The sequence below is a fragment of the Cyprinodon variegatus genome, unplaced genomic scaffold (assembly GCF_000732505.1).
Source record: "Cyprinodon variegatus isolate N-32 unplaced genomic scaffold, C_variegatus-1.0 Scaffold367, whole genome shotgun sequence".
In the NCBI taxonomy this organism is placed as follows: domain Eukaryota; kingdom Metazoa; phylum Chordata; class Actinopteri; order Cyprinodontiformes; family Cyprinodontidae; genus Cyprinodon; species Cyprinodon variegatus.
This window is the reverse complement of record NW_015150820.1, coordinates 657,485-673,689: the sequence shown is the minus strand read 5'-3', so window position 1 is coordinate 673,689 and position 16,205 is coordinate 657,485. Positions and strand designations below refer to the sequence as shown.

Here is a 16,205-nt window from a genome sequence, read left to right as displayed (position 1 = left end):
TTAGGGGTAAGTTACACCTTATGACAGATCTGTATAGGGTAAAGCTCGCATTAGGAGGGTTCTAGTTTCAAAGGAAAATCCAAATAGGCCTAAAAAAATATATAATAAAATGAATTCTACTGAGCGGTTTATTTAAGAGAATTGCTTACAGAAAGGAGTATATTCTTACAATCTATGGAAGGCAATGCAATTTTTTATTACTATGTATATGTAAGTAAGTTGGGTTGATAAGCCACAATAAGTACTCTTATCATTTCTGTATTTTAAGGTTTGCAGTAACACGATCAGAAAATAAGCAAAATTATCCGCGTAGTTGTCTTTTACATATAAGGAGTTAATGCATTCTGGTTAACCTTACTCTCTTATAAACATGTTCGCACTTGAGCGATCTTAATTTTAAATAAGGTCCGAAACCACATACATAAAAGGCTAAATAAAAACAAAAAAACAAACAAAACAAAAACGGTTGAGTTGGCTAAGCCTCACTTTGTGGTGTGCTAACAAGCTTCCGGTATGCTGGCAAAACAGTCAAATCTGAAGAGCCTCTCTTGACATGAGAAATGCTCCAACCGGTACTCTTTCTTTTATCACAAACAGTTCTGTTTTATTTAGTTCCAGATAAATGCGTGGATTTAAAATAATTTCATTAAATGCATCTTTAAGCACAGACAGCATTTTTCGGTATTTGTGGGGGAGAAAAGCTAATCATAGGTTGAGTAACCACAACTGCTTTGAGCTCATGAGTGCAAGCGCCGCCCCTTTGGCAGCAGCAGCAGGCACTGACCCAGCGCCTGGCTGTAGGAGGACTGTTGTTGACAAAGATCTAGTCCCAGATCTCTCATTAAGCCTGTTTATGCCTGGGATTATTTGCAGCACAAACGCAGATCATTCATCTGAAAAGTATAATCTGACTATTAAAGCATACCGAAGCCCCGCTGGTGATAAGAGCAAAACCTCAATATGCACTAAATATAAAAAAAATAAAAAATCTTAGCTCTTATTTCCCGTTTGTTTTCGTACACGTCATTAACGTATTACAGACATTAAACTCAGCAGTTCTTCTTTCACAGACCCATATGTAGTTTTTCCCAGGAGAAACCTCCTCTTTGTGTAGTAGTCTCTGCTATGTGCTTTAGATTGGCCAATGAGGGGTTCATCTGACAGACATGGAGCGTTTGGCTGCCTGCTGGCCCTGGGTCAGAAAGGAGGGGTTAGTCTCATCTGTGTGATCTAAAGGGATTTCACTGCTCAGAAGCGCCCTGCTTCAGTTTAAGCTTCACACGCTAAAATATCAGCGCTACATTGCTTCCAAACAGACATTTCCAATGATCAAAGTCTTCTTCCTTCCTAATAAATAATATTTTTCATGCAATGTAAAACTGGAGTCCACATAAGTATATTAACATTTGTTATTAATTTTGCATCTGTAAAACATGTATATCTACAGTATTGGGCCGAACATCTACTGCAACTAAAATAGATGAAAACTAAAACATCTAGTGCTGGCAGCAGAAGAGGAATTGACTATAAATTAGAAGAGGGAATGAAAATTAAAAAACCTTTAGGAACTATTTATCTTAATCATGGGAAAACAGAACATGCTTTGTCTTGTTTACGTTAAGGTCAAGGGTCAGCAACCTGTACAAAAGGAAGAGCCACTTTCACTCTCCTTCCAATTAGATACATTTCTGCTGCAAACGGCACTTGACACTAAAAATGACAATATACTAGAACTTAGATTTTCTTGAGTGGAAAAAGTTGAGTTCATCTAAATATTTTCCAAAAACACAATTATAGGTGAGTAAGGAAATAAACATAGCTGAATGGAGTAAAGGATATTGTTTATTCTTTTGTGGTCTGTGGTAGAAATGCTATATGGATATAGCATAAATATTGTGAACTTCTTGACATAAAGTCACACATGTCTCTGAATCCGCTGAACCGTGGTATAGGTGGACAAGCCTCTGTTATCTAGGGCTACTTTAGCAAACTCTCTTGACAACACATTTTATTTAATTACAATGAATAATGTAAAATCTACACAATTTAACTAATTTCACATTCATTTAAAAAAATAAATCTAACTTTTGCTTCAGTTAATCTTTAAGGTAACAAGAATCAAGCAGATAATTGCACAAATTACTGCCTAATGTAACAAAGAAAATCTTGCTAACTCAGGATATTTTGCAAATTAGTTTAAAAGAAGCACTTAATTCCTGAATTCCCAGAGGGTTACATACATATTCCACAGCTATTTCAATAATAATTTTTGACAATAAATATAAAAGCGAACCTGAAAAAAGTTCTGTCTCACTTAAATAACAATAATCGCTATTTTTATATTCCAATGAGACTCAATTTCAAATGAAAAACCTTAAAAAATTATAATTAAGCAGAAATTAATTATTTTTTAAATTAAGTCCACATTTCTGTATTTAAATCCTTATTTATTGGTTTGATGTAATAATTTAATCCACATAGAAATTAACTGTCTAATGTTATTTTTATGGTTGGAATCATTGTTTTTAAACAAAAGGCTAGCAAAGATAATACTGTGTGTTCCTGTTTTCCACTTAGATGAGTTGCTGATATGCACAGTTTTCAATAATATTCTGATTTATTGAGATGCACCTGTAGATATATATCTAAAAAATGGTTTTATTAAAACTGTCAATGACTTTGAAAATTATCAGCCAATGTTTAAAAATGATGTCAACCATGCAATCCATGGATGTAAAGACTGATGAAAACAGAGTTGTATTATTGAAAGGGTGCGTATCTGAAAGGTTGTTGTACCACCAACGTTGTCCACCTCCTTCTCCTGGAGCAGGCTGACATTGTCATCTTCTCCATCGAGGACCAGTTCTGTCTCTTGGTTCTGACTGGCCAAAGTTGGGCTCCGGAAAACTACCTTAGACTTCACCACTTTTTCTTCTTTTAAGTCTGTAAGAAAAAAAAAATAACAAAAGAATGGCTCCTAATGTTGGAATCACAAAGGGAAAACTTTCTATCTTTAGTATCAAAAGTTATATACTGTGGCACAACCCCACGATATAAGAAAGGAGACCTATATGGTTCATATGATGATAAATGTAGAACAACCTGTAGCTTTTTATTGTTTATTTAAAGAAAGATAGAACATATTTTCCCAGTATTAAAATTGTAGAGTACAATTGTATTTTTATTTTGGAAAAATACAAAAATAATATTTTAGCTGCTTTTACCCGTTAATATAAAAGCAGATAGAGAGATATGAAAAAAATAAAATATTCCAAAATAAAGTTATTTGCTTCTTGAAACTGACCTGCTTTTTAAACGTGATGGCGATACAGAGCCCCACAATCTATTGAGTTTACCATTTTATGTTGCTGCAAATTAAATGTAAAAATAAATAAACACTATTTTTTCATGTCTAGAGTAGATGTCAATGTTGGAGTTTCTAATATTTCCATTGCTAGCACAATCTGCATTTTAGAACACTATAATCTGGATATTATGCCACCAATGTTGATAATATCATGAAATACAAGGTTTTTGTGGACTTTTAATTTTACAGTATGAAATTTACGCACTAATTAATCTGCGTATGAAAGAAGAGCCAAGCCTCTTATCGGATTTTGCTCTGAATATATTTGGAGAGGTTAAAACATCAGAAATGTACCGGCTTTTATTTTTAGGTCATCAATGAAACACAATCTTTATCTTAAAAGACCAAAAGCTGAGTCGGAGGATACATATCAAGCTCACTGTAGATTAGAGATGATATCCCCTGCTTTTAGAGACTTGATTTCAGAGAGGGACTGAACAGACAGCTCAATTAGGAGCCTGCTTATAGTGGATTTCATCATATGGCGATAAAATGAAAATAGAAAAGGATGTGTTCTTACACATGGAAAAACAAAAGCCTCACAAAGCATTTATCATCTTAGATAAGCCTGGCATAAATATGTGCCTGTCGTACAGCTGTTTAAAACACTTGGGATTTTTTTTCCACTGAAGTTCAATGTTGGAAACAACCAGTGGAGTTTGGGTGCTAAGGGAAGAACACATCAAGGTAAGGTAGGTGGCTGACACATGTCTGACACGTTTCCTTTCACCACAGTTCTTAATTCGTCTCTCTCTCCCCTAAGGAACATGTACCTTGTCTTGAAGAGGTCACATTTGACTGTTGTCAACACTGCTACTGAGGGGGAAAAAATCTTACTTCCTGCTCTGTCTCATATCTGCTGTGCTTTCATCAGATGAGGGTAAAGAGGTTGGAGCGTTTCGGAAATGAATTCTGTGCAATGTTAGAGGGGAAAACCAGCCAGTGGTCAGAAATCAAAGCAGGAGGAGTGAAACCTAAAACTGTATTTCTGTAAACCATCATTACATCGCAAGTAAATGAAAGAAAATTCAGCAGACGGGTTTAGGTCCTGACTGGCAGTTCTGGAAGGAGCATAGAAGACCAAATAAACTATGGTGATTTCAACATACAAATCAACATTACTAAGGAATGTGCATGTGAGAGTTAACATTGCCCTCCATTATGGACTTCCGTCCTAAGAGGAAACCTGATATTGCTCCAAATTAAAGTTGATAATAAACTGTTTGAAATTACAAAATCTGTTGAGATGAAGAGTCACGGGATGACCAGAAGGGTTTTGTGATAAACATTTTAAGAAAGTAAAATTGTTTGGGAACAAATGTGTTTTAATTATGAAGAGCGTGAAAATGTTCCTATACAGTACTATAATTCCAGATGAATTAGTGCTAAGCGATATATAAAAAAATACAGAAAAGTGTGATGGCAATTTTATTTCTTGTTTGCTCTTGAGTAAGTGTCAAGAAAAGCCACCTATCAGCGAACCTCATGGGTGTCGTAGCTCAATCACTGAGCTGAAACTGCTTCAAAGTGCACTAATTACATTCCATAAAGTGCACTACAGAGCTCCATACCCACTTTGAAGGCTGATGAAGATCTGTCGGCTGTCGCCAAAGAAGGCAGTCATAGCTGGGGTTCGGCAACAATCAATGGTCCTTACAGTTCCTTAAAAAAGAAACCTGCTTCTCCAAAAGGAACATATCTGCTCTGACAAAATGTCTTTGTCTGTATTTGTTTAGTTTAATTTTAGTGTTATCTTCGAACCATTAATATGAAGTAACCAGACATTGTTGGGAAGCTAGTGCTATGGACTGGTTCAAGACTAAACACCATAGAAAGCACAGCCTGGAAGAAAAACGCATGGTTAGGAACCTCCTAAAGTTAATTTGCAAGAAGCTTAGGATCTTATTAACTTCTTTATTTTATTGTAGCAGATCACATACCTCTCACTCCTGCACAACAAGACACCAGGAAGAGGGGAGAGCGGCTGCCTGCACTGTTTATACTGTAGATACTTTTTTCTCCTCACTCAAAATTCTATTCTCTCCTACCATGCCGTGTTTTTGATCCTTAACTTGCCCTGCTTCTCTCTCCCCTCCCCCCACAGAGCCCAGGGCTATTGCCACCGGCTAACTTTCAGAATATGTATCCCTGCGTTATCCCCTGCATGCTGCAAAAGGTCCCAATCTGAGTCAGCAAAGTAATAGTAGTTCCATGTTATCTTGATCATTTAAAAAAAACACATAACTTTAAAAAAAATAACTCAAGCTAATATTGAGAGTTGCTTTAGAAAAGATTGTGCATTAAGAAAAAAGTGGTTTCTAGGCATGTGTTGCAATCTGGATGCTTGATATTGTGAATGTGAAGCACAAAGATTATGATCTGTACACTTGCAAAAAGGCTGCAAATTGTGAACGACCCTTCGGGAAAAATGATGTTAGGAGGAGAAAAGGAAACGTTGGCATTCTAAAACCCCGTTTTCTTGTTATAAGCATTCATGTATACAGCCCAGCTGATTGCAGTTCAGACACAGCATCCCTGCAAAATTCCTTTGGCCCATTGAAAACAAATCAATCAAGGGAGACTGAATTTAGAACATTTCTTTTAACAGTATTTTAAAAAGGTTGAAATTTTCTCTTCAGCACCAATACAAAATCTTAAAGATCCTGCCACCCACTGATCCACAGGTTAGTGATCTTTGAATTCTAGAAAAAATTAAAGGGGACATTTGATATGGTATGACTGGTTTTCATTTAAATGTTTTTTTTTATATCGTTTGGATTTTATCCTTAGAAGCATTTTGAACAGTGTCCCTGAACTTTACCACTATTTACAACATAAAATATATGGTCACTTCTATAAACATCACAAATATACATACAAAATAAAGAACATCACCAGTATGCTAGCTCTAATCTTTTATCTGAGATTCATTATCTTAGCGTGACAGTAAATTTAAGGCCACACCTTTTAAAGATTATCATTCACTATGAATTATTTACAGCCAACCAAATATATTCCAAATATTTTTAAATTGCAAATCTGGATCATCCAAAAATTGAAACCTTTCTGCTTATTCCTTACTAGGATCTGCAGATAATGAGCACATGTGGAGTAAAAACTTGGCTTTTTTTTTTTTTTAAAGAAGAAGCCGTTCCCGCTAAAGTAAAGAAATACATATAAAGCATTGAAAAAGCCTGTCACAGAGGTTCAGTTTAAGAACTTCGGCCGTGTTTATAATATTCAAGATTCTTGTAACCGTTTCGGATGCTATGTAATGTTACAAAAATAGAATAAAAAACAAGGAGGTTTGCACATTGTTAATAATTTCTTCTGTTAAATAAATAAGGTTAAAAAATCCGATTTGGAAAGCTATAAAGCAAAAGAGGAATAGAGTATTTTTGCAAAATTAACATAATGTGTGCATTGTCGAACAGCTTGAAAAGTCCCTTTTTTTTCCACACTCTGTTTTGGATCTAGAACTCCTTCAATCTCTCTCCACTGCCTCGGCATTCCGCATGTAGAGAAAATGTCCAAGTCATGGGATTGCGGAGGCAATGCAATTCTTCCCCCCCGTCTTTGAACTTTTATTCATTCCTCACTGAAAAAGAATTAGAAGGAAAATGATAGTTTCATACTTCCTGTGACACAAGCCATTCCTAATTTTTTAGAGACTGTAAAAGTAAGCAATACAACTTTTGATGTAGAGTGGTTTACACAGTGCAGACATTTCCTCTAGGAATGATCTTTATATAATATTGTGGTGTTTTAAGTGTCAAGTTCGTTGTCACGCAACAGTTTGAGTCTCTCTGCATAAAAACCGTGAGGACAGTGTGTAATCATTTCACATCTTTACCTAAACATTATGTGCTTGTTTTAGCAATGTGAACATTTTATACTCAGTGGTTATAATAAGTATTGAACATGTCACCGCATTTCTCAGAGAGCATATTTCTAATGGGGTTACTGACATGGGTTTGGGTCTGCACTTAAGTAAAAATTAAAAAAATGTATTTTAATTAGTGAATGGCTAAGTTAACCATGTAAGAAATAAAATTTACAGGGTGAGACTTGATCTTATCTGACCAGACTATATACTTTAGCTTTGAAATTACTGTTTTTGTTAAGTTCTGATTGTGGAAAGAGTTTATAACTTATTGTTCTTATATAAAACATGTACCTGTACTTCCAAGACTGTTCCAAAATGTTCTCTGAGTCGTCTCATGCTCTCTAACACCATCTTACAGTCATTAAAAAGAAAAAAAATTCAGAAATCACATGATACAAAATTATGTCGTCTAATTCTTCCTTTTTTTTAGTGCCCAATGGAACCTTCTGTAGATAAGAAATTAGTCTATAACTAACTATCAGCATAGTTAAAAAGAAAGACTTTGAAGATCTTAGAGACATTTGCTCATGCTTTTTATTATATTTATTGTGTGATACATTGATCATGATAAATCCTTTCATAGGCCAAAAAAAGAGCTTAAAAAGATATTACTTAGCAGTGATAATGGGAAAGATTGTTTTCCCTTGTTTTAGAGGTTTTCATTTTTTTTTTTTTTTTTGCTATTAATGCCTTTTGAACTTCTTCTATCAGATCAAATTATTGTATTGACCAATTTGTCTTATATATTATATTTCTTTGTATTTATTTATTCAATAACCTAATCAGAAATATATTTACTCAGACACATTTAGACATACTTTCATTTACCATTGTGTTTAATAAGAACTTACATTCAAATACCTGGATATGTATGTTGGAAAATGCAGTGATGTAAGGTGCGACAGTAAAATGCTTTAATTAAAATGGTGGAAAAGGTTAATATCACATCATGAGGCTATGCCTGCTGAAGTAAAAAGCTATAAAGATCTCCGCCTGATGCAATCAACTTCAAGAGGAGCTGCTCACCTGAAATTAGACAGCAAGGACACCAGGAGGTAAAACAGCCTGTTAAACATTTGGATCAATATTAACGTGACTTCCATTTCATGCTTGCCCAATTCCAATCACCTAACGATATAGTCTGATTCTGGGCTGGGTGTAACACGGCAGGTTATTACAGGCAAAGGCCAGAGACCGAATGTGCAAGCTAAGCTGTCAGTGCTACTAATAGACAATGAGGCAGAGTTTAAGGTGGAGTTCGACCATCCCATTAAAGCCTCCTTTAAAACACGGACAGAAAATGCAAAAAAAAAAAAAACATTTCTAAAGATTACGGTACAACACAAGTTTTCCCAATGCTATTTTCAAAGGCGCATGCCTATCTAACAGTATTGTGAAAAACAATACTGTTAGATACTAAATAATCATTAAAAAAAATACAATTAAAAAAAGTGTCTTGTTGAATTTACAAAAATAACAATCCAATTTCAAAATTGGTAAAATCTTTGTTTATTTGGGCTTAAAGTGAAAAAGAATAAAAAACAAACAAACAAAAAAAACATACAAAACCTTGATCAATATGAGTTGCGCTTACCAAAATTTACAGCCATGATGTTTACTTTAATAGCACTGACACTGGGGCCAACAGGGGTTCCTGTTAAATAGCACACTGGTAATCATTGTGATTTGTCTCATGGCTCTGTTATTTGTTGTTTAAGCAGTGTTATGTTCTTTATCTTTTTTTTTATTTAATTTTTTTTTTTATGAATATAACCAGACCTCATCTTCAAGAGAGACCACTTACGTCAAACAACAGATGATAATCCATGCAAACAGTTCAGAAGATACAAATGAGAAAATATATAGTCACAGGATGGAATACAAGTAATGAAACATTAGAAACAAAATCTGAACTTTAATGATGATGCTTTCCTTCTCTTTGAAGTATTTTATTACAATTGGATTGAGTTTTGCATTCTCTGATCCTGTCGTGATTTGCTGCATTTGGAGGAGCCCTTCTAAGAAAAACAAAGCTCTGTACAGTACATAATGAAGGAAGAGAAAAAGCAGTAGAAGTCGAAGAAATAAGGCAGAGGCAGCAGTTGCTCTGTTTTACTGGTATATGGGAAGAAGAGTAAAGGTAAACTACCTGAGGGCAAACAATCAAGGCCAGTTATCACAGAATATAAAGTGCAATGACACTAAATTTACATCATGTGTCACTAAGAAAATATGCACTTATATTTAACACATAATATTTAGATGCTTGTTCATAAATAGAAAAAGCAATAATTTTTTTTTTTTAAGTGGAGAGGGCAGGTGTTTTCAAAAATTCGCGAACATTTTTTAAAGCTGTCTTGATTTCCACTCTACCATATTTTTCCTTCTGTTGTTCCTTTTTGCTTACTTGGTGCTAAAGAACCTAAATATTGTACCATCACTGTGGGACAATAATGGAAGATCTGTTCTATTTCTATGCCGGTAACTTGCATCTGATGTGTCTGTCGCATCTTGATCATAGAAAACAGACACCGATTTTCTCCAGTTTAATAGAGAGAGACTGAAATCTTTGTTTTTGAAACAGAAGATTCAAAGTTATGGTCTTTAAAGCACTGATTGGCCTTGGCTCTAAATTCATCTTTAAGTTGCTACTAATGTGTGAACTTTGTAGACACCCTGAGGTCATCAGTGACCTGTTCACACAGTGTTCTCAGGACTAGAACTGTATTAGGAAAGGTAGTCTTTAGTTTCTCAGCTCTTTAAATGGCCTGAAAACCAGAAATGAACAAACAATTGTTGAATTATTTAAATAAGAATTAAAAAACATTATTGTTTACTGCTAAATTCAAAGACAGACTTTTTGGGTAACTTTGACTGAGTCTAAAAAGTTTAATTCTAATTTGCATTTCAGTGTTTATTGAAAATAAAAGGATAATCATATAGAAAAAAAATACACTTTTGATTTAATATTCCTCTGTTTTATTACATTGGGCCCATTGCCTTATATTCTGGTCATCAAAATAATTTCCAGCCACTGGTTAATGTACCTTTCCTTTTTCAACCAGCCTGTTGTTTATGTACAATATATGGTGTTCATTTTGAAATTTCCCATTCGAAAAGTAGATATTCTGTATTTAGCTTTTTTTTTTTTTCTTGCAGAAAGACTCATTTGCCTTGTTGCTTATTCAGATTTTATTACCTGACCTTTGGCCTGGCTGTTCTAGATTTGGGTTCTTCAACTTTCATCACGCTCTCCAACACAGATAAATGTCAGGATGCCATAACTATCAAATAACAAACCTTTAAAAATAACAACAGGATGATCAACAAAGAACATGTATTGTCAAAATCATTGCATAAAAAAAGATCTATGTGGACAAAAGTTTTCTTGATTGACATGAAGGAAAATGACTGCCAATTGTCCCAGTATCCACCATAATCTGCTAAAGGTTTCAAAGAGAAGAAAATATGATTTTTATTTTAACTTCTAATAAAAGCCTTTGCCATGCAGCCACATCAAAGCCTGTTAAAATATGCTTGAAAAGGCGGCTCACCTCTGATGGAGAGCATCAGACTGTAGGCAATCCCTTTCAGTTGACAAGTTTATACATAATTCTGGTTCATTAAAACTAGTGCATGACAGCAGGACCTCAACAAGTCTTTAGTCGGTTACTCTGACAGAAACGGAAAACATAAAATGATCAAATAAAAAATAAATAAAAATAGATGAATAACACTGGTGTTCGGTGTCTCAGTTGGATAAGTTCAAAAAGTAATGAAACTCCACAAGGTTGAAAAAGAAAAAGACAACAAAAACTTATTGTTATTTATGGTTTCTATACAATTAACTTTATTTTCAGTTAAACAAAAGGTACACACATTTTGATTATAAAATGGTAAAGAAATATGGTGATTCATAGAAATGAGGACAGATGAATTTTGTGGACTCAAATTAACAAAAACACTAAAGTAAAAAGTAAACATGTATTAAAATATATAAATATATTATGGAATATATATATATATATATTTTTTTTTTATTATCTGGACAAGAATTAAAGGTCTTATATGTTTTAATGTCATATACATATGGAAAAATTAAATTAATACAACATATTTCCTCCTCTTGCTTTTGGCAAATGATGCACTAATTAAGGTGAATGCTTCATTGTTCCTCTTTGCAATAAGTTTGGAATTAGTTTCTGTGTACGGAGGCTGAGGGATACAAATATTATGCAAATACATGAATTCACAAATTAAAAAGTCCTGCCAACACAAAAAAAAAATAAATTGACACAAACACAGCAAAACAGATGTGGGAAAACTGCGGCAAAATAGAAACACTAGTCACAGAAAACAGAGAAGGAAAGTGAAAACATGCTGCAAACACAAAACCTACTGCAAACATAAATTATACAAACATATAAAACACATGCAAAGGAAAAATGTTTTAAGTAGCAAAACAACTGCAAGTTGGTAAAAAAAAAAAAAAAAAGCTGCAAAATAGCACTGCATAACGAAGTATCAAAACATAAGTGCTCCAGACCACTAGGGGGAGGCCATCATTAACTTAAATTGAAACAGACCATTGGTAAAGGAACAAATAAAATGGTTTAAAGAAATTAAGTTTTTTTTTTTTTTTTTTATACAAAGAAACCTTACTTTTTCTTTCTTCCGACCAAATGTACTCTTTGTGGGTATCCAGTTGATGCTTTTGAAACAGAGGTGCTACATAAACATTAAAGGTATAGAGAACAATCTTTCATTTCCAGATGAATCATCTGAATAAGTGGTCCTCCTAATTGTCAGTCATTGTAGTGATATATTAACGTAGGCCGCATTACATGCTAATCACGTTAGCTATTTTTTTCTACGCATGTGCACTTTCAGGCTATCTGTGGTGAGCTATGATTTCAGACAGTCATTGAAGCTCACCTTTGTTACCGTGGTTCTTTGAAAATGTTGTAAGATAAAAAGTGTCTACGAAGTGTATGAGAAGAAAAGAAAGGCCTTGAAAGAGGCAGATATATCCTGTAACCAACAGGGAAGTGATCATCTATTAGTAAGTTGACTGAGTTTGCTATAAAGTCCACAATATAGTCCCGCTCTATATAGTGATTGAGAGATTTAGGGATTAGGGCAGATGTTCAGGCACAGTTAGCTTGCATGAGCTATGAGAACAGCAACTTTAAACAGAGTGGCACGAAGACAAATGGGATCGTGCATGCTCTCGCTAAGTGGAGAGCGCGGGTCTTTTAAAAAATTTGGGGAAATCCTCCACAATACCTTTAATTTGTAGCAATGTCTATGGTCTGGTAACAAATGGGTTGATGGCCATCTACCCCTAATGGTCTGGAGGGCTGCAGTTATGCAGAACTAGTTTGCAGCTCTTCTTAACATGCAGTTAATTTTTCTACAGCATTCTAACTTTGCATGTTTTCTTTAGTGTTAGCTTAATTTTTGTATGTGCTAGTCTAAATTATGTTTCCAAGTTACTTTTTTTTTGTTCAAGGAGTTTTTTTTAAATACTTTTTTACATTCCAAATTCCAAAAATATTACTATGATAATGAACAAGGAATCAAAATTAGGTGCAGAAGATGCAATTATTGCATGCATCTTAAATGTGAGACCACCTGCTGCTTCTACAGCTGCCAGTTGTTCATTTATAAGGTGACTATGACGCTCGCAGAGATTTCAATAAAGTAAACAATAAGGTAAAACTAATCAAATGACAAATATATTAAAGGGACTGCTGCTCGAAAAAGTTAGAACTGTAAATTTACAGTCATTTTTACTACTTTTCGAGGCTGCACTTTTAAAAAGATGAAATTGTCCAGTGAGCTGTTTCCAAACGAAATTTCTTTTTGTTTTACACTTGTGCAGACAAAATGACAAATAAAATCTGTCTAAAAGTCTAAAAAAAAAAAGTATGTGTAGCATGAGTAGATTATCTCTCTAGGACTATAAATTAAGGCAAGTGTAGCCATTGTGTTTTGCTATTCATTTTGCTACCAACACATTCAACATAGGCCCCTTAAACATTTGGTTATCTATGCATTTCAACTGGACTACTTCTACTGTAATTACCATATTTGACTTTTGTCATGATTTTGGCACCAATGACTGAATTAATTACTAACTCGATTCACCTGTCTAACTCTAACCTGCCTGGTTTCTAATTAGTGCTCATCTGAACCACCAGCTCCTGCCTCTATTTAAGGTGATTGTATCCAGTCATCCATGCCATAATATTCTTGTTCTCTCTAGCCAGTGGTGGGAGTGTTTTCAGAGTTCCTTGGTGTTTCTGATTTCATTATCCTGACCTGTTCTGCCTCTCAACCACTGAGCCTGCCTGTCCCATCTGATCTGTTTGCCTGAACCGTCTTTGGACTCCTGGATCTCTGATCCTGTCTGTTCCTGTTCTCTTCTGTTTGCCTGACTTGGCTTTGGACTCCTGCTTGTTCTCCGTTCTCCGGGGCTGTAGTGTCCGGGACACTCTGGGCGGTGCCCGCCGCATCTTGTTGGCAGCCCACTGACTAGATCCTACCTCGTTCTTAGAACATGGGCTGAACTGTTAAACCAGGTTAGTGACTCACACGTTCATATAATCATCTGTTAGATTTAAGTAGTGACTAACCTGTGTTTCCTTTTACAGAGTTTCCTGTAATAGAGGCCCTAGCCGCTGCTACTCTGATCATCTGTATTTTAAAAAAACACTTTTGAATTATCCCTTGCCTCGAATACTGGCTCCTCTGTCACGACAACTTTAAGTTAACATATTACAACCTAGACTTGTAAATTGACTCATAATTCCCACAAATAAATAAAGCACTTACCATACTCTTGTTGTGACTTGCAGGCTACATTTAAGTGGGTGGAGCCAAAAGGGTTTCTGACAAATCTCCTCCTCCGCCTCAGGTCATCTTCCCAGTAATCGAGACGCCAGAAGTCATGCAGCTCACTATGAGTCAAGAGGATGGACAGATTAGACAGATAGGACACTTACAAGTGAAGGCCAGATTAGAGTGGCTGCTTTAAAATCCCACAAAACAACAAAATCAGACCAAATACAGTGGGCTTTATTAGGCCAAACTCTCCAGAGGTCTAAGTAATGTCAGCTCTGCAAAAGCCAATAGCATATCAGCGGGGAGCAGCAGCAAACCTGGTACACATAAATCTTAGGCACCTCCATTTACAAATACAGCTTCAAATTACAAGTATAAATGACACAGCTTGCCTTCTTTTTTTACAATGTTTTTTAACAAGTCTTGTAAATCAAAGGTAGGAACCTCAACGCAGACAGCGTGGAGTTTAATGATCAGGGTCTTGGGGCGGCTGAAGCATGGGCCTATAAAACAAACCCTCCCCCCACCGCATATGTAGAGCCATGATTAAAATAATGTGCTGAAATATTCATTGAAATGATTCCCAAGGCCCTGGAGCAACCCAACAGAAAATTGCATTTTTATTCATTATTAATAACGGCGAATTAAAGCCATAAAGAAAGAAAAAAAAAAGAAGAAAACAGTTCCAGCATGTGGTAACCATCTTTGTAAATGATTATTCCAACATAAGTGAGGACCCAGGGATAATTTTATGGCTTGCAGCTAATGCAAACCATTAAGCATTGGGACAAGCATTAGGTTTCTAAGTGTAGCACTTTTCAAATGTGTACTTGTTGGGGCCAATTCGAAGCCTTCATGCTTTTTACACATAAAAGTATTCTGATTTTTTTTTTTTTAACTCATAAAATGTAATTAATATAATCAATGACTGGGTACCAACTTCTTTTGTCAGGTGCATCAAACCTGCAATATATCAATCACATAAATACTATAATATCTTAAATAAATGGACAATTTAATGTTTCTCTTCTTGTTTTACTTACCAGTTCAAAGCATATCATGTTATAATACAGATCTTATATCTAACGTACAAGGAAACCAGAGCTAAAAAAAATCTTGAATTAGGTAAAAAAAAATGCTTTTAAGAAGTTATTTTTAAATGTGTGCTGTTTGCCACAACATGTTGGAAGGTAGCCTAGTAGTTTGTTCTGTTTTCGCCCCCTTTCTCAGCCACTTAGTCTAAACAGTCAGTCTAAACAGATTAAAGTTTTAGCAGGGATCACATCACAAAATACTGCCTTTCTGTTCTGTGAATATAATATCCAGCAGTGTCAGAAATCAAAAGGCTCAGGAGAATTAGCGGAGGCCTGACAGCAACAAGGGATCAGTTTCAGTTAAATATCAGTCAAAAACGGGTATGAGTCGTGAGTCTGTCCAAGCAACTGCAAATGTTGTGTTCACAAAGTACCATGAGATGGTATATGTAAAGTAAGGCTGAATGCCTTTAGCTTGTCCCCTGCCAATCTCCTCCGAAGCTTAACTATGAGGAAGACAGATGTCAGGGGGTGTAAAGGAGACACCCACGTAAATTATATTGTAAACTCAAGATTACGCAGTGTAAAAAATTTAAATCCACTGGATGCAACTGCGCGATTATTTTGGAAGATTATGTACCCCTAATTCTTAGAGGAGGTAGAGAGAGCAGATGCCAGTGGGGGATAAATCCGTTCTTTGAAGATTTCCTTAATGCAGTATTAACAGTTATAAATGCACTTGCTTTCAACTGGTACGCATAAAATAGCTAGTTATAGTTAAAATCAGAGTACCTAAATGCAAGAGCACAACATAAAACACCTGCAAAAGTTTCTGTGCAAAAAAAAAATAATATGTTAATGCAGAAACATTTTTTAGACATTGAGTAAGACTGGTAGTGTTTTAGGTTTTCAAGCTGTGATCAAAGTTATATGTGGTGTTGCATTTATGGTCACCACTGTAGTTACCCTACAGCCACATCCATCTACAGCACATGCACAAAACATTCACACATTACCACATGTACATCAACATACACAGTAACACTAGGAAATGAGGGGTACCGAATCTTAG

General features: G+C 35.2%; 1 protein-coding gene across 1 annotated transcript in view; it reads right to left on the bottom strand.

The window, feature by feature from the left end:
* LOC107092093 (neurobeachin-like) overlaps positions 1–16,205 on the bottom strand; it is a 238,477-nt gene that overhangs the window by 78,046 nt on the left and 144,226 nt on the right. The window contains exons 38-39 of the mRNA XM_015386380.1: positions 14,091–14,215; positions 2,797–2,943 (exon numbers count right to left, since the gene is read on the bottom strand). Of these exons, the coding sequence (XP_015241866.1) occupies positions 2,797–2,943; positions 14,091–14,215 (272 nt within the window). The remainder of the gene's footprint in view (positions 1–2,796; positions 2,944–14,090; positions 14,216–16,205) is intronic.